Genomic DNA, 23,629 nt, shown 5'->3' with positions numbered 1-23,629 from the left:
GCCTGGAAGCTTCCACGAGCCCTGCCTTCTGGCAGCCTGGGCCTGTGTCTCCCTGTACCGGCTCTTCTTTGTGGCACCAAGTCCTGTAGGGCTCAGTGCAGTGTCACCCCAGTGAGTGCCCTGGGGGTGCACAGGCAAATGGGCGGCCCTGGGCCTCATCTGGGCTGGGCTGGAGTCCCTAGGCCTCTGTCCTGGGAAACCCAGCTGCCCCTGCCTGGGCTGCCTCCTCATGCCTTGCACACATTGCCCTCTCCCATTGTCCACAGGAACCCACGCTCCTCTGGAGTCTCCAGCCACCCTTCCCAGGCTGCTCACCTTCTCTGTACCTTAAATGAGAGTGTCCTCCCTAACTGTTCCAGGCCTCTCCATCTTTTTTTTTGAAATTGACAAGACCACTTAGCCCCTCCCAGGCCCCACCTGCCCCTCCTCTCCAGCACCCTCAGGCTGTGTTACTTAGGAGTCAGAGCTAGAGGGCTTCCTGGAGGAAGGGAACCCTGAGGGGTCCCTGGAGGGAGAGCAGCAGCTGACCAGTTGGGGAAAGGGTAGCAGCAAGACCGGGGGCTCCCTGCTCACCCTCCCCGTCTCTCCTGCCCCATCCCCATTGTTTGGTGCAGCCTGCCCAGTACATGCCTAGGATACTTGCCTTCTACCTACACCCAACCCCCTATTTCTTGTCTCTTGACCTTGACTCCTAAGCACCTTTCTCCAAGTGTGCTTCCCCTCCTCACCTTCCCCCCACTCCTGCCTCTTCTGGCAGGGCCCAGCCCTCCTCTTCCAGCAATACTCATCCCAAGCCTCCCCCTGCCTCCCTCCTCCAGAGGCCTCCCAGGGCTTGTGTGCAGGCTGGGTCTGGAGTCCATGCTTCCTTCAGGCCCCCACGGCCCCAAGACTCTGCTGTCTCCCCTGCTGTGCTGTGCGGTCATCACACTGCCATCTTGTGTCCATGGGGGTCTCCCTTCCCTGCAAGAAGGCCCTCTATGCCCACAGGAACCCTGGGCAAAGAAGGCCTGATCAATGCCCCACCCCTGGCTGAGGGAGAAGGGGTGCTCTCCCTGCTGCCTGGGGACCCCAGATCCCAACCCCAACTGCCTGGGAGCCACCTGGCACCATCTGTGTCCCTGGATGCCCAGTGACATGAGCCATTGGATGGGTGACTGGCCACAAGCCCCTCCTGCCCTAGTTGGTTGGATTCCAGAGCTAGGGCCGGTGCAGATGGGGCCCCCCAGGAAGTTCCTCTAACTGCAGCTCTCAGAAGGGGTGGCTGTGCCACCACCTGAGCCCCTGGATAGGGCCACTTGGGGCCAGCCTGGCCTTCCAGGGCTGCTGGGTGCTAGTGCTCAGGCTGGCACTCCTATGCAGTAGCCCTGGATTGACCAATGAATGACCTAAAAGCGCCCGGCAGAGTCCTAGAGTCTCATTCCTTTGTCCCTTTAAAACACACACTGGGGCCAGGTGCAGTGGCTCATGCCTGTAATCCCAACACTTTGAGAGGTCAAGGTGGGTGAATCACTTGAGGTCAGGAGTTCGAGACCAGCCTGGCCAACATGGTGAAACCCCATATCTATTAAAAATACAAAAATTAGCTGGACGTGGTGGTGTATGCTTGTAGTCCCAGCTACTTGGGAGGCTGAGGCAGGAGGATCACTTAAACCTGGGAGGTGGAGGTTGCAGTGCTCACACACACACACACACACACACTGAGCTAACTGCTGGACGTGACTGCAGGGAAAACCAATCCCTAGGCAAGGGGAGCTGGGTGCTGTCTGCCTGGCTTCCAGGGGTTAGGGACCATCTAAGTGAACCCCTTGAGCTGGTTTGCAAGGAGCAGACATCCTGACCTGGGGAGGTTCCAGCTTCCAGGAACCTCCCACTGCCAGCTATGTGTGACCCAGGGCCTTTCCAAGGCTGGCTTTAGGGGTTCACTGTAGGGCTGAGCTTAAGGCCCAAGGGGGAGCCCTGGGCAGAGGTCTGGCTCAGGAATGCCAGTGTTCATGGTGACCGTGTGCTGGGAAGTGGTGACGGGGTGAGCCTGGAGAGGACGGGGCATGAAGAAAGTGCTGCGGTGGGCAGTGCTTAGGGTCACCAGCAATCAGGCCCCTCCTCCCCACCCCCTCTGCCACGCGGCCCCCAGGCTGTGCTGTGCATGTGCATGTATGTGCCACACGGTGTCCTCAAGCCTTCGTGTCTGTCATCCCTCTTCCATTGTAGGCAAGCAGCAGGATGGGGCCATGGAGAGTAGCCAGACCAAAGGTAACGGGCGCCGCTGCTTGGGTACCACTAGCTTGGAGCCCTGGGGGTGGGGCTGGTGGAGGGCACAGTATGGGGGGAGGGTCACCTGCCTCAATGGCAGGAGCAGCACTTGGAGACCAGGTGAGTGGGCTGCACAGTCCCGTCCCAGTGCAGAGGGAGGAGAGAGCACACCCCTGGGGCTGCACAGGGCATCCTGGCCACAGACACTGCTGGCAGCTCAGCCCAGCCACCTAGAGGAGACCTTAGCCCAGCATGAGTGGGCGCCCCAAGTCCACTCTGGCCAGATGAGAAAACTGAGGCCCAGAAGGGCTGACTCGCCTGAAGTTCTGGGTCCCAGTCAGTGTTTCCCAGGCCAGCTTCCTCTCAGCCAAGCCTGTGGACCTGGGAGACAGAGTGGTCCGCTGAGGGCCAGAGGCCCGGCTCTCCTCTCAGCCCCAGACGCCTGGCAGGTGCCGACACCCTAGGGCCAGCGTGTGCCTGGCTGTGAGACGCAGGAAGCAGGAGACAGGGTGGGGGGAGGGGGGAGGAGGCTGGCCGTGGCCCACGGAGGAGAGGAGATATCAGCCAATGCAGCAGCCAGCTCTAGGTGCTGGGAGGCCATGGGGGACAAGGCAGGTCCTGACCCTCAGGAAGGTCACGGGCAGAGATGACCCAGGCAACGCCCAGTGTGGAGCTGGGTTTGGGAGGGCACTGGGGGACAGCCCAATGGCTGGAGCCCTGGGTTGAGGAGGTGGCAGCAGGTGGGGCACAAAGCTAGAGGGGACCAGCTGCGTGGGGCAATTGTGTCCTGACGCCACTCGGAAGAGGAGCCATGGCAAATGGCCTCGGGCTGGCAGGTGAGGAGGAGCAGGAGGAGGCAGAGGTGACGGCGGTAGTGCCAAGAGCCCCAGTGGATCGGGTACCAGAGTAGTGAGGGAGAAAGATGAGTCTGCTCTCCCCAGGTTGCTGCGTCGGTCCCTGGGCACAAGAGGGAGGTGGGGTGGCCAGGATTACTCTGGGCTGTGGAGTGGGTGTGACCAGAGCTTGGCAGGGAGGGAGATGAGGAAGTCACAGAAGCAGAGGAGTGGGTAGAGGAGGGAGTCAGAGTGGGGGGCACACCCCCACCATGTCGAGAGCAGCAAGGATGAGGAGCACAGGACCCACCAGAGAAGAAGGGAGAGGAGCCGTCTGCTCCAGGGGAGAGACAGGGAGGGTGCTAGAGGGACAGATGGAGCCTGAACAGGCGCAGGGCTGGCTGGTGGGAGGAGAGTGCATGGGGCTCCTGGGCCTCCCTAAGGGAGGTAGGAGGTGGCTCGGACAGCAGTAGGCAGATGAGTCAGCTCAGGGTTCTGGAACATTCCTTGGGCCACAGGCCTCTGCTCTCAGGTATTATTTGGGGCATTCCAGGACTGGTCATCCTGTCTGTGTGCCCAAATTCCTTGTGCTGTGTCTGTCCTCCCTTCTCCCGAGAGAACCATCTCTGTCCCACCTAGAACAGTGCTGGAGCCACCCCACCCACCCCAAGAGGGCTTGAGCTTAGGAGGCGAGAGATGGGAAGTTGATAGACTTGAAATAGGAAAGCTCCACTGAGTCCTGTCTCCTCTCTACGGTGTGGCATGTCTTACCCCACAAAAGCCCCTTGTAACCCCTTCTCCCCAGCCAGGCACTGACCTTGGCCATGGGGTTCCTCTGTGTGCAGCTAAGAAGCAGGATGGTGCAGTGGCCATGGAGATGCAGCCCCTGAAGAGCGCGGAGGGTGGGGAGATGGAGGAGCGGGAGAAGAAGAAAGCCAACGCACCCAAGAAGGAGAAGTCTGTCCTTCAGGGGAAGCTCACAAAGCTAGCAGTGCAGATCGGGAAAGCAGGTAGGGACAGCAGGAGGTGGCGGGCCCAGGCCATCGACTGAGCGTGGAGGACACGGGGCTCCTGGAGATGAGCCCAGGCTGTGCAGAGCAAGTGGGAAGGAATGTGGCAGGTGAAGTGTGGGCCAGGCAGCCAGGGGCACAGGCCAGGGCCGGCAGTGGCCATCGGGGTCTGGTGCAGCCCTTCCCTAGCGAGCATAAATCCCAAACCCTCAACGAACACCCCAGGTCACACACTGAGCCACTGCCCATGAGGTGCCCCTACCCAAGGCTCAAAAAGCAGCTGGGGGCATGCAGGGCTGGTACCCCAACTTCTCGGGGGCAGTGCAGGATAGACTCTTGCTAGCCCTCCCCAGCGGTGCCTCTCGTGCCATCAGGCCATAAAGTCCACTCCCCAAACCCAGCAGGACTCCAGAAGAGGCCACACAGAACCCCCTTGCAAACAGGCCCCAGCTCACCTGCTGAGCCAAGCCAGGGCTGTTTATCCTGAAACGCAATGCAAATCTACAAGGCCTTCACAAATGCCTCCAAGACCATGCCCATACCTCTTCTTCTCTCTTCCTGTCCCCCTCCTTCCCTCACCCATGGCAACCCCTTTCCTCTCCTCCCTCCTCTGTGGCAGGGCTGGTGATGTCCGCCATCACCGTCATCATCCTGGTCCTCTACTTTGTGATCGAGACGTTTGTTTTGGAAGGCCGGACATGGCTGGCAGAGTGCACACCGGTCTATGTGCAATACTTCGTGAAGTTCTTCATCATTGGTGTCACTGTGCTGGTCGTGGCTGTCCCAGAGGGCCTGCCACTTGCTGTCACCATCTCCTTAGCTTACTCTGTCAAGGTAATCATAAAACTTACAGTTGATACTGTTTACAGACTAGGAAACTGGGGTAAGAAGTCATTGGGCGCCTTGGCAGCAGTATAAACTGGGGGACGTTTGGGATGGCTCAAGGGAGGAGAGGAGGTGCCGAGCAGGGACCCAGGGGGCAGCTTTGCTGATCTGTCAGCTCAAGTCCCTGGGCATGAGATGCGCCAGAAAGCAGGCAGGCAGTGGAATACCCAGGGGTCAGCATCTACACAATGTGGGCAGTAGGACGGAGGGGCCGGGAGGCAGTGGGGAGGCAGGGAATCAGCAGAGGGCCTGGGACACTGGGAGGCAGTGGGAGGAGTGGAGGGATCCAGGAGTGGGGTGGTGGGGTGGGAGAGCTGCAGGGCTGGTGGGTGGGTAACTGAGAGGGGGCTCGGGCAGGGAAGGTCCCAGGTGCTCATCCCACCCCCACCGTTGCATGAGGTTTCTGATGCCTTATAGCCTTGCTATTGGCTCAGGGCTGACCGAGGTCCCCAGTGTTCTTAGTGCCACACGTGGAGCTAACTGAGCAGAACAGAGTCGTGCGGTGTTTGTGTTGACATCTCTCACTCCCCCACCCCAACAAGCACCTGGGCCAAATGCCCATACCCTTGCCCTTTGCAGAAAATGATGAAAGACAACAACCTGGTGCGCCACCTGGATGCCTGCGAGACCATGGGCAATGCCACAGCCATCTGCTCTGACAAGACGGGCACGCTTACCACCAACCGTATGACCGTGGTCCAGTCCTACCTAGGGGACACCCACTACAAAGAGATTCCGGCCCCCAGCGCCCTGACCCCTAAGATCCTCGACCTCCTGGTCCATGCCATCTCCATCAACAGTGCCTATACCACCAAAATACTAGTGAGCTGGGGCAGAAGCGGGCGGGCAGGGCTGGGGGTGGGAGCAGCGGAGGGACCTGGCCAGGGTGCCAGGTGAGCTGTTGCAAGGTGCTCATTAGGCCCCCCCTTGAGAACTTTGGCCCAGAGCCACAGTGGTCTCTGGGGTGCTGCTTACCCTCCTGCCCATCCCTGGCCTCACAGGTGGCTCTGGCTGGGAAACTGCCTGTAGCTAAGGCAGACCTTCCTCTGCTCCCCGCCTCCCACACCCTAACAATATGGTGACTACAAAGGGACAGAGCTGGGGCTCCAGGGGCAGCATGGAGAGTGGTCACAGGCCCCCAGTGCCATGCTAGCCCTCCTCATCTTGCAGCCTCCTGAGAAGGAAGGCGCCCTCCCACGCCAGGTGGGCAATAAGACGGAGTGCGCCCTGCTGGGCTTCGTCTTGGACCTGAAGCGGGACTTCCAGCCCGTGCGCGAGCAGATCCCGGAAGACAAGCTTTACAAAGTATACACCTTCAACTCGGTCCGCAAGTCCATGAGCACAGTCATCCGCATGCCTGATGGTGGCTTCCGCCTCTTCAGCAAGGGGGCCTCAGAGATCCTGCTGAAAAAGTGAGTGAGCAGCAGGGAGGTGCCGGGGTATGTGCAGAGTGTCTGATGCTATTGTTGTGGTAAAAGAGGCCAAACATAAAATTCACCATTTCAACCACTTTACAGTGTCCAGTTGAATGGCATTAAGCACATTCACAATATCATGCAACCGTCACCACTAACCAGTTCCAAAACACCTCCATCACCCTGGAAAGAAACCCCAGACCCATGAGCAGCCCTCCCCACTCCCCTCCCCAGCCCTGGCACCCACTCATGTGCTTCCTGTCTGGATGGATTTCCCTGTCTGGACATTTCCTATCAAGGGACTCATACAGTGTGTGGCCTTTTGTGTCTGGTTTCTTTCCTTAGTGTAAAGTTTTTCAGTTTCACCCAGGTATTAGACCTTCCTGTTTTGTTTTGTTTTGTTTTGTTTTGTTTTGTTTTGTTTTGTTGCTCAAGCCATCCTCTTACCTCAGTGTTCCGAGTAGCTGAGATTACATGTGCATGCCACCACGCCCAGCTAATTTTTAAATTGTTTGTAGAGCTGGGGTCTCATCATGTTGCCCAGGGTAGTCTTGAAGTCTTGGGCTCAAGCAATCCACCCATCCCGTCCTCCCTAAGTGCTAGGATTACAGGAATGAGCCACTGCGCCCAGCCCGAACTTCCATTCTTTCTAAGGCTGAGTAATATCCCATTGTATGGTAAAGCACATTTTGTTGGTCCATTCATTCATTCATCCGTGTACCAGTATGCGAGTCGTTTCCACCTTTTGGCTGTCGCGAGTCACGCTGCTGTGAACATTCATGTACAAGTTTTTGTTTGAACCCATGTTTTCAATTCTTTTGCGTGGACATCTAGGAGAGAAATGACTGGCTCGTGGTGTCCACCAAACTGTTTTCCACAGGGCCAACAGCATTTCACATTCCCACCAGTGACATAGGAGGGTTCCACCTTCTCCCCATCTTCAACAGCACTTATTTTCTGGTGTGTCAGTGCTGATGGGGGGGCCATCCTTGTGGGTATGAGGCAATATCTCCTGGTGGTTTTGATCTCTTTTGATGTGCTGAGTGACCATTTGCCTGTCTTCCTTGGGGAAATGTCTGTCCCAGCCCTTGGCTTGGTGCTGAGTTGGGTTGTTCGTCTTTTTATTGGTGGGCTATAATGTTCTTTATGTATTCCAGATCCTAGATCCTTATAAGCTATGCGATTTCTACACATTCTGTCCCATTCTGTGGCCTGTCTTCACTCTCTTGATAGTGTCCTTAGATGCACAAATGTTTTAAATTGTGATGACGTCCAGTTGATCTATTTTCTTGTTGCTTAGAGATGATGAAAATTTTCTTAGAGATGATGAAAATTTTCTGGAATTGGAGACTGGTGATGGTTGTGCAACTCTGTGACTATACTAAATACCATTGAATTATCTACTTTAAATGGGTGGACTGTGTGGTGCGTGAATTATATCCCAATAAAGCTATTAGAACAAAGTGAGGGAGAGCGCACAGCGTCACCTCCAAGTGCTCTGGCTTCCCCACTCCCACTCAGCCTTCCCGCACTCCACACCCTTGGCCTTGGCGTCTCACCACCTGGCTCCTCACGACTGCCATCCCAGGGCCCTCAGGGCAGGGTCCTCTGCAGAACGCCCAGGGCTCCTCAAAGGCCCAGGCCCAGCCCTCCTTCCTGCATTCAGTGGACTGGACCACCAAGTGCACCCTGCCTGACTTCCCCACCCACAGCGCTCTCCCGAGAACTCTGCCAGGCGCAGCGTTCACCGCCAGGGCCAGGACCACCTCCTCCCTGGAGCCATCCCTGCTGGTGTGGGGGCCTCAGCCCTCTTTCTGTGCTGCTTTTATGGTGGGCACTGGGGGACACTGAGGCATTGAAGATAAAAGGCCCAGCCCAGCTTCACTCTGCTGGCTGTGCATACATGAGCAAGTTACTCCCCCTACTCCCATGCCTCAGCTTCCCCGGCAGCATAGAGATCACAGAATACTTATCTCTGGGGAGAGGTGTGAGGACTCTGTGGGTGAATCCACATCCGTAGGAGGCCCTCCGTCTGCACAGCTTCTGTTATGATAATTTCCTTCATCACCAGCCTCCTGTTGAGTGGCAGCACCTGGCACTCACAGCCCCACTGGCTTCTTCCACCACGCCCACCTCTGTGGCCCTCAGCTCCTTTGCTCCCTCCTCTCCCCACCTGAATCCTCCTAGTCCTGTCCCTTTTGAGAAACTCCTGGAGTCATGAGTGCTCTACTGAGGCTGTGGCTGCCTGAATGTGGTTATAGCGATTGTCCACAGACTTCAGTTTTTGCCCATGTTCCACCCCCTTGCCCCATGAAGTCTCTGGTGGAGCTGCCATGAGCCGCATACTCCTGCCTCCCTCTCTCCTGGTCTCTCAGCCTGCAGCAGTGCATGAGTGTCCTGGTGCCTTCAAGCAACAGAAATGGATTCTCCCCCAGTTCTGGAGGCCAGAAGTCCAAATCAGGGCCTGGGCAGGGCTGAAGCCCCTCCAAAACATCTCAGGCAGGACACATCCTGCCTCCTCCAGCTTCTGGTGGTGGCCGCCAGTCCTTGTGTTCCTCGGCTTGCAGCTGCCCCTCTCTAATCTCTGCCTGTTGTCACACAGCCTTCTCCCTGTGTGTCTGTGTTCTCACACGGGGCTCTCCTCTCTGATAAGGACCCCAGTCCTTGGCTAAGCCCCCAATCCAGTGTTACCAGAGCTGTTTCCTGTTGTTCTCTCCCCACCTCCACCTCATCTCTGCCCACCCCCTGCCTAGGTGCACCAACATCTTAAACAGCAATGGCGAACTCCGAGGCTTTCGGCCTCGGGACCGGGACGACATGGTGAGGAAGATCATTGAGCCGATGGCTTGCGATGGCCTCCGCACCATCTGCATCGCCTACCGGGACTTCTCTGCAGGCCAGGAGCCCGACTGGGACAACGAGAACGAGGTCGTGGGTGACCTCACCTGCATAGCTGTCGTGGGCATTGAGGACCCCGTGCGGCCCGAGGTAGCCCCTGCCTTCTCTGTGAGCTGCCCTGGTAACTGTGCCCTCTGCCCGAGCTTGTCCAGACTGGTAGGGGTGGCCTTCCTTCACACATAGTTGCTGCGGTCCCTCCTTAGTACACTTGAGCCCTGTCCTGGGTGCTCTCGCCCTGGCACCCGCACAAAGGCTCTGTCTTGCCTGCTGGAAGGCCTCTCCTGCTTGGCCTATGGGCCCAGCTCAGGCTCCACCTTCTACCAGGTGAGAAGGTGGCAGTGGCAGAGAGACCGTCAACATTTGGGATCTGATCTGCCCAGGACTGATGGACTGGAGGTGGTGCTGAAGCCTGAGGGGACACAGGTTTGGGGGACAGGGTGGGCTTTTATTGGTTGAGAGTTTGGCTGGGGCTACTCAACAGTCAGGACATCCCGTGGGGAGCTCACAGCAAAGGTCCTGGTGGGAGAGGGAGCCCAGAAGCATATCTCCATATGGACGATGCCACCAGGGGAGTCCAGACGAGGGAGACCTTGAGGGCTGTGTGGCAGATGCCACAGCCTTGACGCTGGGAAGTCACTTTGTTGTTGAAAGATCCCAGAGCCTGGAGGGATCCAGGCCTGGAGGATGGCCAGCCCCAGAGGGAGAGTGTAAGGTGTGGGGTACCCCTCTGTCTCCCCAGGGCCTCTGCATGGCACCCACCTCTGTCAGAAGCAGGGCCACTTTGATCCTGCCTATCACCCTGAGAACTTGTACTTGTAGGAGCCACCCTGGGGGTGCAGGTGTAACCCGGGAGGAGAAGCTTCTGGGCTCTCCTTTGGGAGACAGGTATGCATGTATTGGATCACGTAGCAAAGACACTTGATTCAAAGACAGTGCATCTAAACGCCAGCCATGGGGTCATGTCAACAGAGCAGCCCTGCGCCCCGAGGAGAGCATGGTCACTACGCCTGGAGAGGGAACACCTCAAACCTGCCCTGGGAGAAAATGGGTGGTAGCGGAGGACAGGGGAGAGAAGTCCAGCAAGGGCAATGGGCCCCACGATGGTGGGCAGTGGCGTGAGTCCCGGACCCCGCTGAGCCTGGGAGAGCAGAAGGAGAGGGTGCTGGTGAGGTGAAGCAAGGCCACACTTGGGGACAGGCTTAGAGGCCTTTCCCTTCAGGAACCATCGAGTCCCTCTGTTGGACCAGGGAGCAACTGAAGCACGGAGCGGAGGAAGGAATCTTGCCAGAGGGTCCTGGGGAATAGGGCCAGCTCCTTCCCAGCTTGCGAGTGGCTGAGAGAGAGTCCAAGTGGTAGACCACAGTGACAGGGCCAGGCTGTGGAGGCTGGGCAGACCCCCACAAAGACTGGCCAGCCTGGTGGTGGCTGAGGACACACAGAGGGCCCAGTGAAGCCCTAATTGCCAACAACAGGCAGTAGGCACAAGGGCCTCACTGAAACCTGCCAGGGTGCTTGGAGATGTGGCACGGCTGCAGCCAGAGGAGGGCCCGCGGGGCTGGGCCCTGGGGGGCCACAGGAAGCCTGTGGCAGGGGTGGTATTGATGCTGGAGCTGGGCCAGCGGGGGGCACTGGCAACTTCTCCAGACACCTGGCTGGCTGCCGTGCTGTGGGGCCGTGGGGAGAAGGCAGGGAGCAGGGCTGAGCAGGCGAGGAAGGACAGCCTGGCCTGGCCCTTTGGGGCCCTTTGGGGGTTTCTTCCTTTGGGGAAGAAACCGGGCTACACACACTGGGCCTGAGGAGGCAGGAGGCCTGGGTTCGCAACTGCTGGTTTTCAGGCTCGTCACGGCCACTTGGTGGCAGCAGAGGGTGGCTTCCAGACGTTTCAGGGACAGGCATTCACTGGCTCAGAGGAGAATTGTCTTCCTGTGGCTCATGATCTTGCTATCCAGCACCCCAAGATCTTCAGAGAGTAGAAAGTGTCCCCGAGGCTGACAGCGAGGCCACTTGGTGGTATTTGCTGCAGGGACCATTGGATCACTCTGCCACAGCCTGAAGTGGGGCCCCAGCTGTCTCCCTGGCAAAGGTCACAGCCCCCCTGCCCATGGCCTCAGGGGCTGCCAGCATGCAGGGACTCCCAGGTCAATGTCCTCCCCTGGCCTCTCCCGGCTGCCCCGCCCCTGGCTCCCGCTCTTGCGTGTCTACTCCACCCACCCCAGGCTCCCTAGGCCTGGGGGCTTGGCCACACCTAGGCTTCTGCACTCACCTGACAGTGCTCACAAGCCCCACTGCCTAGGCCTGACCTCCTCATTCAGGTTCCCAAACTCTGAACCTGGCTCTTCTCCTCTCCCCTTGCCCCTCCACCTCAGTGGCATCAGCGCCTGACCCTGTCTCTCTGTCTCTGAATCTGAAGAGCAACTCCCTGTCCCCCCACCACTGGGACAATGCCACCACCTCCCGGCCGGTCTCCTGGCTTCCCGCTCTCAACCCCGTGCAGTGCTTTCCACTCAGCACTGGGGAACCTCTTTCTCTTTCTCCAGAATCTAATATGATGCAGGTGGCCCCCAACTTCTAACAAATTTTTAACTTGGTGCAAAGGCGATGCGCATTCAGCAGAAACTTTACTTCGAGTCCCATACAACCATTCTGTTTTTCCCTTTCAGTGCAGTGTTCAGTGAGTTACATGAGATAATCAGCACTGTCTTCCACAGTAGGCTTTGTGCTCAAGGCTTTTGCCCAACTGTAGGCTAACGTAAGTGGTCTGAGCACGTGTAAGGTGAGCTGAGCTAAGCCATGATGTTTAGCAGCTTAGGTGTATTAGATGCATCTCTGACTTATGGTATTTTCAGCTTATCATGGGTTTATCGGGACCTAACCCCATTGTAAACTGAGGAGCATCTGTGTTTGAAAAAGGAAATGTGCACTACACAACCAAAGCCATGTTCTGCTTCCCCTGGAGAGGAGAGAGATATGTTGTCCTGCAAAACTACACTAGGAAAAAGATTAACTCCTGAGAAAAATGTCTTAGGTTTTATATTGTTTTAAAATATCATAATAAGCTACAGAGGCAAGTGAGAGAGGAGTCCAGGTGCCCACCCTAGCCGTGGTGGACCCTCTGGCTACCTGGGAGCCCTCAAGGTGGCTGAGGGTGCGAGGCCCCCTCCTCCTTCTTCTTTAGAGCTATGTCCCCTGCCAGCCTGTCTGTAACCCAGGCTGACCCCGGCTCAGCAGCCCCGTGTCTGTTTTCCAGCTGGAAAATGAGGTTGACAGAGCTGGGTGATTTCTATGGTCACCCAGGTGACCTTTCCAGACGCGAGTCTGATGGTGCCCCGAACAGCGTAAAGCTTCCAGTGACTTTTCCCTGCCATGCCTCTGCCATCAGGGCCTGGATCTGTGTCGTCACTGGTCCCCAGGGCCTGGCACTCCCAGGGCCTGACACAGTGAAGGAGGCAAGCACCTGCTCATTTCGGCTTGGCTGGGGCGGGACAGCCCTGCCACCCTCTGGGCCTCCTCTGGGCCCATGCCTCCACAGGGGCCCTGCATGGGGACCCATGGTTTGGCTTTACTGTCATCTCTGCTGGACTTTGGGCCGCCTGCAGATCTGATGGAGGAAGGGGTACTGCTTCAACCCAAAATACGTCTTGCCTCGATGACCCCACCCACCTCTCTTATCTCTTCTAGGTCCCTGAAGCTATCCGAAAATGCCAGCGTGCTGGCATCACAGTCCGCATGGTGACTGGAGACAACATCAACACGGCCCGGGCCATCGCAGCCAAATGTGGCATCATCCAGCCCGGGGAGGACTTCCTGTGCCTGGAAGGGAAGGAGTTCAACCGACGGATCCGCAACGAGAAAGGCGAGGTAGCACCCAGCTGTCTGCCACCCCAGACCCTCCTCTCCTCCCCCCAGCCCCCTGTGTGCCCGCCCTAGCTCTGCAGCGTCCTTGTGCTTCCCCTCCCCAGATAGAACAGGAGCGGCTGGACAAGGTGTGGCCCAAGCTGAGGGTGCTGGCCCGGTCGTCTCCCACCGACAAGCACACGCTGGTCAAAGGTAGCCGAGGTCCCACACCCCTTTCCTGGGGTGGCCAACCTGAGGTTGTCTGCTTCCTGACACCAAAAGCCAGGTTCCCAAACAGGTCCCCAGGGCCTGCCTAGGAAGCTGGGTCCATTTGTCCCATTAGCCCAGAGCAGCAGGGGAGGGGCCCATGAGGGAACTGGGGTTCGGGGAGGGCCAGTGACTCACTCCAGGTCACACAGCGAGTCTCTAGAAGCAGTGGGTCTAGAGCCAGGGACTCAGGGTCGTGTCCCCAGGCCCTAAGCAGATCCCTACCCTCCCACCCTGGCCCTGTCACTCAGTGAGACTTGCTTACTTATTTGGGGATAGGAGATGATCCAGGTGACAGGGAGCACAGATGACCTGGACAGTCAGGATGGGGCAATCCTGAAGGGTTTTCACAGCCAACCTACCCCCATAGCTCCCTGGGCTACACAGGGTTGTGGTGACAGATGGCCCCAGCCCTGCCCTGCCCTGATTTGTCTTGCAGGGATTATCGACAGCACCACTGGCGAGCAGCGGCAGGTGGTGGCTGTGACAGGGGATGGCACCAACGATGGGCCGGCCCTCAAGAAGGCAGACGTAGGCTTCGCCATGGTAAGCCACCTGGTGCCAGCCCAACTCACCATGGCAGATGGGGCCAGCGTCTGTCCCATGGACATTAGCTTTGTACCAGGAAGTGGGAGCCAGTGTTGGGGCAGGTTACAGAGTGCCTGAAGGTTCTTTCTCTCACATCCTGGCCACTTGGGCCGGCGTGGGCTTGGCCAGTCAGGGGACATGTGGTTAAAGGCATCTGCTGTGATGCCCAAGGTGACAGTGGGCCCCAGACATACTGTGGAGAGGAAGGGGAATGGGGGGCAGGGGCTCATCACTGATGGCATTGCCCACCCCCAGTCCTCTCTAAATGGACTGTCATCCCCAGATGAGGTGAGCAGAGTCCCCAGATGTGCTCTTCCTCTGCACTTCCTTCCTGTTGCTCACCCACTGAGTAGGGTGGCCCTGCAGACACCACCCGCATGGCAGGTTGCAGCCCCACAGTGGCCCCACAGCCACTGAAAACAGCCGCTGAACGCAGCAACCTGGCGAGCGCCTCTCCCTGCCCTACCGAAAAGGAGTGCCACCCGGGGAACCCAGCCCAGTCCTTCCCAGCACCTGTAGCCCAGAAGGGAGCTCCAACCCAAGCTTCAAGAGGTGGCAGCTGTCACAGGGCCAGGCTTGGGGCAGAGGAGAGGGCTGAGCAGCTTGGCACAGCTGCAGCTGCGCCTGCATGGGCAAAGACCCACCCGCCCAGGGTGTCCTCATGTAGGACTTCCCACAGCTCCTTAGCCAGCAAGCGTCTCTGGAGTGCTAAGAACAGACCACACTGCTTGGTGGCCACGTGGTGGCAGCTGGGCTTTATGTGTTCATGAGCAAAGCCCCCCTCACTGTGACATGTGACAACTTACTGTTCATAGTACTAGAATGTGTTGCATAAAAACAACAACAACAACAAAAGCAATGCTGTTCTTGGCTTTGGGGGGCGGGGTGGGATGTTATTCAGAAGGGGAGGGCAGGGAGTCAGCCCAGGTAGGCCAGGTGATCGGGGGTTCTGGGGAAGGGGCCCCCACAAACACTCTGTGTGTGTGAGTGTGTGTCACCCCCCAGGGCATCGCAGGGACCGACGTGGCCAAGGAGGCCTCCGACATTATCCTGACCGATGACAACTTCACCAGCATCGTCAAGGCCGTCATGTGGGGCCGTAACGTCTATGACAGCATCTCCAAGTTCCTGCAGTTTCAACTGACGGTCAATGTGGTGGCCGTGATCGTGGCCTTCACAGGCGCCTGCATTACTCAGGTGGGTACTGGGGGCTGCCGCGTCCCCGCTGTAGGACACCTGGGCTCAGGCCTGAGGGCCAGATTGTGAGAGTGAGGGTTTTGTTTTCTTTGCTGCAGATTATTTTAGTTGACATCAAATTCACATGCCAAAAATTCACCATTTTCAAGTATACAATTCAGCACTCAAATTTTGAGAACGTTCACCATGTTGTGCAGCCATCGGCTCTATCTAGTTCCAGAAGATTGTCATCATCTTAAAAAGAAACCCTGTGCTCTTGAGCAGTCATCTCTCCATTTCTCCCCCAAACATCCCAGCCCCCAGCAACCACTCATGGGCTTCCTGGGTCTATGGATGTGCCTGTTCCGAACGTTTAAATCCTGTGGGATCAAATCATATGTGGCCTCTTGTGTCTGGCATCATCTCACTTAGCGCCGCGTTTTCAGGCTCACACACACAGAGGGCAGGACCTTCTGCCTTTTCATGGCTTCATAACACTCCATGGCACAGATTGCCACATTATGTACGTCTATCCTGATGGACACATGGCTTGTTCCCACTTTTTGGCTCCTGTGAATGGTGCTGCCAGGAGCATCTGTGTATGAGTTTCTGCATGGGCTGTGCATCCCATGGGAACCCTTTCACAATAGTCCCATTTTCCCCATTGGTGAGTGTCTAGATTTTCTTCGCCCCCCCTTAGAAGGAGGGGGGCAAATAAATACCTATTTGTTGCTGACAGGGATTTAAATTGCCTGCTGATCAACTTGGTCTTTTCAAAAAAATTTTTTTAATTGAGATAAAAATCACCTAACAAACTTCACCAGAACCATTTGAACCTTATGAAAGTACCTAACTCAGAGGTTTATATTCTTCCACAATGTCAAGCAACCATTGCCACTGCCTATTCCCAGAACACTCTCATCACCACCCCAAAAGGACACCCAAACCCCGTGAGCAGTCACTCTCTACTCCCTGAACCCCAGCCCCTGGCACCCACTCATCTGCTTTCTCTCTCTATGGATTTGTCAGTTCTGGAAGTTTCCTATGAATGGAATCAGACAGTACGTGGCCTTGTGTGTCTGGCTTCTGTGAGGCTGATTTTTAACCAACAACTCAGAGGAGCTGAGAAGGAAGGTCCAGTTCAGAGTTTCTGCCTCCTCCTGCCCCTGAGGTGCAGGAGACAAGGAGAGCAGCCCTCACTCTGTTGCCCCCAGAGGCAGACCCCATCGACGGGCTGTTTTGTGGTCTGGGGTTTTTCACCTCCTGCGAGGGATTTGGAGCACACCTGCTGCCAGGTGAGAGAAGGGAGGCGGGCACATGACAGCCCAAAGAAAATGCCCTGCTAGCGTAAAGGCAATGTAGGGATGGAGATGTCTGTTTTCATGGGCATGAAATCCTGGTGATGTGGACCCCATGAGGAGCCCCCAGGAGCTACTGCGTTTCCACCCCCAACCTTCCCGGGCAGGCGGCCCATGGAAAGGTGACTGCCTCCTCTCCGCAGGACTCTCCTCTCAAAGCTGTGCAGATGTTATGGGTGAACTTGATCATGGACACGTTTGCCTCTCTGGCCCTGGCGACGGAGCCACCCACGGAGTCGCTGCTGCTGCGGAAGCCGTACGGCCGTGACAAGCCCCTCATCTCCCGCACCATGATGAAGAACATTCTGGGCCATGCCGTGTACCAGCTCGCCATCATCTTCACCCTACTGTTTGTCGGTAGGCTGGCCAGGGGCACACGGGAGGCCTTCGGGACACTGTCGCCACCACCTCGGGCTCAGATTCTGTCTGGTGTGCCTCCACTTGTGTCTCCGGGCCCAGTACGGGGTGAGACGCTGCAGTTCTTGACTGGATGGCACACAGGAGAAGGAGCAGATGGGCCAGGCTAGCAACCCTGCAGCCAGGCCTGCTGGTAGCCTACAGCTCTTTCTCAGCCTCTCCTCCCAGGCCCCTGAGCAGCTGAGAAACAGTTCATGTCTTAACATCCTGCCGACGGCTGTGTAGAGTAGGCAGCCTCTACCCAGCCCCAGAGTGGCCACGGTAACCCTAGGAACAGAACAGCCCACATTTACCCTGTGAAGATTGCTCCTGCGGAGTGACTGGGGTGTCGCGCTGGAAGCTGTGAGGGAGGGGGGCTTGCAAGCGAGAGGAAGAGAAGGAGGGCATCTGAGGATAGCCAGCATTAAGAACATCCCTTCTTAACCTCTTCCTTCCTGCCCTCAGGCTCAGGGTCTGGCCCCTGGCCCAGTGGGGTCTCAGGACTCTGGTTGGTTGAGCCTGGGGTAGGTGTGGCTGCCTTGGGCCTTGGCTGTGAGCTGGAAGTGGCCGTCCCCTGAGACAAGGGACCCATCTCAGGAGCTACACACGGCAGTCTCAATCCTGAGTCATGCACTGAGGTGACTGCCTGAGTGGGGAATGTTGCTTTCCAGGGGAGCTCTTCTTTGACATCGACAGCGGGAGGAACGCGCCCTTGCACTCGCCACCCTCAGAGCACTACACCATCATCTTCAACACCTTCGTCATGATGCAGCTCTTCAACGAGATCAATGCCCGCAAGATCCATGGCGAGAGGAACGTGTTCGACGGCATCTTCAGCAACCCCATCTTCTGCACCATCGTTTTGGGCACTTTCGGGATTCAGGTAGGAGGGGCGGCTCTACTCTTGGCATCTGCCACTTGCAAAAGGTGGAGGTGGTGGGCTTCAAGGCCTCATGTCCACCCCTAGTACTGGCCTCCCCACCTCCACTCCCAGAAGGAGCCCCACCCCACCTGGCTTTCTTGTAGCCCCCTGTCCTCTCTGCATGTCGGAGCGGGCCTTCATCTTCCAAACATTGCTGGCCTTGCCCTGGGTTAGCGCGCTGGCTTCCAGAAGGGTTTCGTGAGCCTTCATCAGAACTAAGTTTTCTCACAGATGCTGAAAGGAGTCCTCCCTGGCTCCCTCTAGGTCTGCCGTTCCCATTTCTAGCACTTAATTCCTTGGCATGAGGCTGCCATAGCTCCAGAAGTTTCTTTTGGAGATGCCCTCTGTGCCCAATGTTGACACACTAACCTCTGCTTAACACAGTGCTGTGGACAGGCTGGTCAGCCCCACTGTCTAGGAGGGGCTAAGTGTTCTAAAATATAGTGTATTTGTAGAAAAAATGAGCTATAGTAAGTCCAACAGGTCAGGAGACAGTTGCTGTTGAAAGACAGTTTATGACTCACAGGTCCCAAGAGGAGAGCACATGCCACACCATAGGGGCCCACATGGGAGAGTACCAAGCAGGAGGCAGGGTGTGAGAGCTGTGGACAAGAGCCTTTGCTGTGGTTCCCTCGGGGAGGAGCGGGTGAGGCAGGGCTGGTAGGCTCAGGACTGGCTAGGTTGCATCATTGAAGCAGTTCTAGGGCATAGGGGTGCTCCCTGGCTGTCTGGTACCTGGTCTTGGGTAATGAGCACAAGGGGATAGTGGCCCGGACTATGACAGTCCAACAGAGGACAGGGTCAGTTTACATTTGGAAAGCTCGCCTCTGGGATTTGGATGCCTCCTGAGGAGGCAGGAGGCCAAGGCAAGGTGGCCCCAGCAGGTTCTAGGGTCCCCCAGAATGAGGTATATCCAGTGTGCCCACAGTGTGGGTGTCACAGCCTGTCTTGCTGAAAATAGGAGCATGGTCAGTGGAGCTGGGCCCGATTCCGAGGCTGGAGTCAGTAGGTGCCTGGCACCCAGGGGCGGTGGAGGCCATGTGCTGCTCTGTCATGGCACCCCCGGCCTTGTGGTTCTCTCGCAGGGAGCAGCCTGTGCACCTGGACGAACCGACCAGGGTGGCTGGGCCTTCAAGGGGCTGGAGAACAAGGGTGGCTCAGGAGCCGCAGCTGGACCTGCCTTTCTCCCACTTGCCCTTTGCAGATTGTCATTGTCCAGTTCGGCGGGAAGCCCTTCAGCTGCTCCCCACTATCCACGGAACAGTGGCTCTGGTGCCTGTTTGTTGGTGTTGGGGAGCTGGTCTGGGGACAGGTGAGTGACAGCCCTGCCCCTCATTCCAGACTGCCCTGCAGACAGATTCTGTGATGGGCCCACTTGCCCTAACCCTGCTTCAGAGTCTTGGGGTCCACACCCCAGGAAGCACACTGCGGGCTCAGGCCTGTGACACATCAGGACCCAGGGACAGGCCACAAGGGAAGGTGCCAGCAAAATAATGCAAAGGAACATGGCTGGGATATGACAGGGCCCAGGAAAACTGCCTACAGCTCCCCTTTCTATGATAAGAGCCAAAAATTGCCCCTTCAAAATGGGTAGGTAGTTTGGGAAATCCCCACATATTATAAATCAATCAAACGGCACCCTGATCAATAATCCATGGGGTGAAAGGCAAGTCTCCAGAGAGATTAGGAAATATTTTGACCTGATGGAAAGGACAGAGAGCCCCACATCGAGTTCTGTGGGCTGCAGCTGAAGCTGCACACCGGGAAGTGTCTAGGACCCCACAATTAGATCAGGAAGAAACAGCCTGGGTATTCAGGATCCGCTTATCTCTGTCTTCATCCGCTCCGACTGCCATAGCAAAATACCACAGACTGGGAGGCTTAGACAACAGACACTTACTTTCTCAAAGTTCCAGAGGCTGGACATCCGAGGCCAAGGAGCCAGCGGGGCCAGTTCCTTGGTGAGGGCTCCTTCCTGGCTTGCAGACAGCCACCTCCCCACTCTGTGCTCACATGGTAGACAGAGGGAGCAAGGTCTCTAGTGTCTCCTGTCCTAGGAGCATTAATCCAGTAGGATCAGGGCCCCACCTTGGTGACCTCATTTAACCTTGATCACTTCCTTACTCCAAATCCAGCCATGCTGGGCACTAGGACTTCAACACATGAACTGGAGAGCATAGTTCAGTCCATAGCATTCTGGCTTTGTTTCTTTTTTTTTTTTTTTTTTTTTTTTTTGATATAGGGTCTTGTTCTGTTGCCCAGGGTGGAGTGCAGTGGTATGATCACAGCTCACTGTAGCCTTGAACTCCCAGGCTCAAGTGATCCTCCTACCTCAGCCTCCCAAGCAGCTGGGACCACAGGCACATGTCACCACACCAGGCTAATTTTTGTATTTTTTGTAGAGATGTGTTTTGCCATGTTGGCCAGGCTGGTCTTGAACTCCTGACCTCAAGTGATCTGCCCCAGCATTAGTGTCCTCGGGGACAGCCCACCCAGTTCCTCTGTTTCATGTTCAGAATTCTCAGAATTCTTCTTTCCCTCTGCTACTGCACCTCACCTCCCAATCACGCTTGAACCTGGTTGCTCCATGGAGTCCCTTCACTTCCCAAAACCTGGACTCTAACCACAGCCCAGAGGGGTGCCAGGCCCTCTTCTTGCTCTTCAAGCTCCCAGGCCACTGGTCTTCTGGTCCCCCCGCCAGGAACGTGGTACCAGCCTGTAGCTTGGCCTCTCAGGGCTACTGGGTTGTCCTTTTCATTTTTAACCTTGTTCAGTTACAAAGATAAAACATGTTCAAGTGAAAAATGAATAGAAGGGAATCTCTGTGAACCAGTCCTCAAGTCCCCTCCTGGCCACATTCGACAAAGACACTGGCATAGACACACAAGACAGACGAGACATCTTGTTCTAGAACTCCAGATGCCCATCATCCCTTTCTGTGGCTTCCCCTACATCCTTCTATACTGTTCCCCCAACTTCCCAGTGGCCTGCAATACGCAAAGCCATGCCCTCTCTTCACTCCTGCCAGGCTCCTTATCCGGTCACCCTTTCCAGCTGTCACCCTCCTTGTCACGTCCCACCCTCCCTAGCCCCCAATGCACAGGTCTTCTCTAGGCTGGTCTTCCCCCAGGAGATGCCCTCTCCAGGAGAGACTAGGTCAGAGCTCCAGCTGTCCTCTCCCAGGGGAGTTGCGCAAACAGCACCTGTGTCTCCCAGCAACGGTGTGGAGCGACATGCAGGGAGTATTGTCAACCAGGGCAGCTCACCCGGGCCCCAGTGTCCAGAGCTTTTCTTGGGGTGGTTCGCAGAGCCATGCCGTGGTCACATGGCTGACCTCCGTCTCCAGCCCTCTGGAGGTCCAGCTGTTAGTGTAGACTATGGGGCACGGTCCCGAGCCCCCAGCCCCAGTGAGCCATGCTGCTGTCAGGCAGGATGTTCCAGGGGCTTAGCGATCCCTCCCAGGAGCCCTTGCTGCACAGCGCTCCACTCGGGCCACTCCCTGGGCCCTTTGGCTATATGGAACTCCATGGAGGAGGGGCAGGCCCAGAGCTCCACGTACTCCTGATAATGCATCTCAGCCCCCCGAGGGAACACTCCACTGGTTCTCCAGGGGCTGCCAGTTCCCGGGGGGCTGCTCTAGCTTTACTCCCTTTGCTTAGTCACACACACAAAAAATGACATCCTTTGGAGGAAGGAGGCCGGCATCTCCCTCTGGAGGGGGACTTTATGCCGGGCAGATGTTGCTCAGCCCGGCTCTCACGGCCACTTCCGTGTGGCTCTCCCAGGTCATTGCCACCATCCCCACCAGTCAGCTCAAGTGCCTGAAGGAAGCTGGGCATGGGCCTGGGAAGGACGAGATGACCGACGAGGAGCTGGCCGAAGGCGAGGAAGAGATTGACCACGCCGAGCGGGAGCTCCGCAGGGGCCAGATCCTCTGGTTCCGGGGCCTGAACCGGATTCAGACGCAGGTAAGCCCCGCCTCGCTGTCGCCCTGGCACTTCCACCCCAAGAGGGTAGAGGCAAGCTGGCCATCAGCAGCCGAGAGCTGGCCGTCTACACCCAACACCCACAGGGAAACCCTCTGGTCTTGCTGCCAAGGTCACAAAAATAGCTGCCAGTGTCCCCTTTGCCATTCCGGGGTGTGTCTGCTGATGGCTATGGCACTGAGGTTGCCTCTCCCTGACACCTCCTTCAGAGCCCAGGCATCCCCCATAGCTAAAGGTGTGTGTGGGTGACTAATGGCTCTCTCAGAGGCACAGGCCAGCACTATCTTCATCACTGCTGGGGCTCCCTTTACTTGGCGGGAATGGCCCCAGGTCATAGGCAAGTGACATTCTCGGGAAGACAGGCCCATTTCAAACAGCCACCAGTGAGCTCAAGGTTCGCTGGATGACACTGTAAATGCGATGGGGAGACTTCATTTGGGAAGTGAACTCTGGCCACCGAGTTGGTCCTTTCTGCTCATCCAAATCACCAAGGGTTAGGGCTGGCCAAGACCAAGGGCGTCAGCTGTGATCCTCTCTGAAGTCAGATAGCCACCACTGCCATCAGTATCAGGCGCTTGCCAGAGCTACCCTGCTCCCTTATTCCCATCTCCTCCCGGCCAACATTTTTGCCAGAATGCTCCGGACTCGCTGTGTCTCCACACCCCTCCCTGGAACTCTCTTGTGATCCCACTACAGCCTGGCCTCTGCCCACCACTCCCCAGAAACGGCGCTCGCCTAGGTCTACAAGGCTCCCTTCCGGCTCCTGGGGTCGGGCTATCCCTGCATCGTTCCTGCCTGCTGTGGGCACTGCCTGGAGACTTGCTGTCCTCACCCGCCTGGCACCCCCACCTCCTGCTCAGCCCTCGCCCCACCCTGCTGTGGCCCTTGAGTGCTGAAAATCCTGGCCCAGGAGGAAAAAAGAGCCCATGGGGACCCCACCTGCGTCCTGGCCCCTCTCCCACTGCAGCCCCTGCAGCCTCTCCTTCATGGCCTGCCCCTCCCCCAGCAGCCTCCAGAGGGCCACCCAGCATGCTTCACACTCCACCTCCTTCTGCAAGGCCTGGGCCACCGTCTCTCAGGTCACAGCCATCACTCCCTGCCCCTCCAGGCCCTGTCCAGGATCCCCAGTTGCAATGCCCCTGACATGGAGCGACTGATTCTCCTCCCTGAGGTCCTGCCAGAGTAAGGACACCACTGCACACTTGGCTGCGGAGCCAGGGCCCGCCTAAGCCACCAGCCCCAGCTTAAGCTGAAATAGGCGGGGACTGAGGCCACACCCCTTCCCAGGGTCTGTCACACATCACCAAGGGCTTGTCCCAAGGAATCATCCATGCAATTTGCACAAAGCTGTTCTCGGTGCCCTGGGTCCTGTATTCCCTCCCAGTGGTCTCAAGGGCCTAGTCTCAAGGGACCCAGCCTCAGGACAGCCCCACTCCCCGGGCCTCAGCCTCCTTTGCTTGCCTTGGCTCAGTTCAGCCCCTCCAACGCCGCCCTCTGTAGTGGGACTGGTGGAGCCTCTCTCCATTGTCCTAAGGATGAAGTCCACGCTCCTGACCATGACCTTCAAGCCTCTGTCTCTTGGTGTCACCCTAACCTTCCTGCACCCTTGCACCCCCGGCTGCCTTTCCAATCATGCCCTCTGCCTGCCTGTGCCACTGCACCTCCCCAACTCCTGCTGCATCCCCTGAGGCCCTCATGCTTACGAAGCCCTCTCCGACTCCTCTCACTCACACGGGCTCCTTGCAAAACTTTCCAGAGCTACAGAGTCCCCAGAGACCACGATCATGCAAGGTTAGGTCAAGGGGCACCAA

General features: G+C 57.3%; 1 protein-coding gene across 5 annotated transcripts in view; it reads left to right on the top strand.

The window, feature by feature from the left end:
• The window catches only part of ATP2B3 (ATPase plasma membrane Ca2+ transporting 3), a 66,002-nt gene that overhangs the window by 26,281 nt on the left and 16,092 nt on the right, over window positions 1–23,629 (top strand). For 3 of the 5 annotated variants that reach the window (XM_037988789.2, XM_073013340.1, XM_007993059.3), the window contains exons 7-20: window positions 2,209–2,250; window positions 3,929–4,093; window positions 4,713–4,927; window positions 5,558–5,800; window positions 6,149–6,390; window positions 9,147–9,381; window positions 12,970–13,149; window positions 13,251–13,338; window positions 13,832–13,938; window positions 14,986–15,177; window positions 16,658–16,871; window positions 17,582–17,793; window positions 19,037–19,144; window positions 21,618–21,800. In XM_037988789.2, the coding sequence (XP_037844717.1) occupies window positions 2,209–2,250; window positions 3,929–4,093; window positions 4,713–4,927; window positions 5,558–5,800; window positions 6,149–6,390; window positions 9,147–9,381; window positions 12,970–13,149; window positions 13,251–13,338; window positions 13,832–13,938; window positions 14,986–15,177; window positions 16,658–16,871; window positions 17,582–17,793; window positions 19,037–19,144; window positions 21,618–21,800 (2,426 nt within the window). The remainder of the gene's footprint in view (window positions 1–2,208; window positions 2,251–3,928; window positions 4,094–4,712; window positions 4,928–5,557; window positions 5,801–6,148; window positions 6,391–9,146; window positions 9,382–12,969; window positions 13,150–13,250; window positions 13,339–13,831; window positions 13,939–14,985; window positions 15,178–16,657; window positions 16,872–17,581; window positions 17,794–19,036; window positions 19,145–21,617; window positions 21,801–23,629) is intronic. The other 2 variants (XM_073013341.1, XM_007993060.3) reach the window with 1 other exon arrangement.

This window comes from Chlorocebus sabaeus, chromosome X (assembly GCF_047675955.1).
Source record: "Chlorocebus sabaeus isolate Y175 chromosome X, mChlSab1.0.hap1, whole genome shotgun sequence".
NCBI classification, from domain to species: domain Eukaryota; kingdom Metazoa; phylum Chordata; class Mammalia; order Primates; family Cercopithecidae; genus Chlorocebus; species Chlorocebus sabaeus.
Note: the sequence above shows the minus strand (reverse complement) of the source record. Positions and strands in the feature narration are given on the sequence as shown.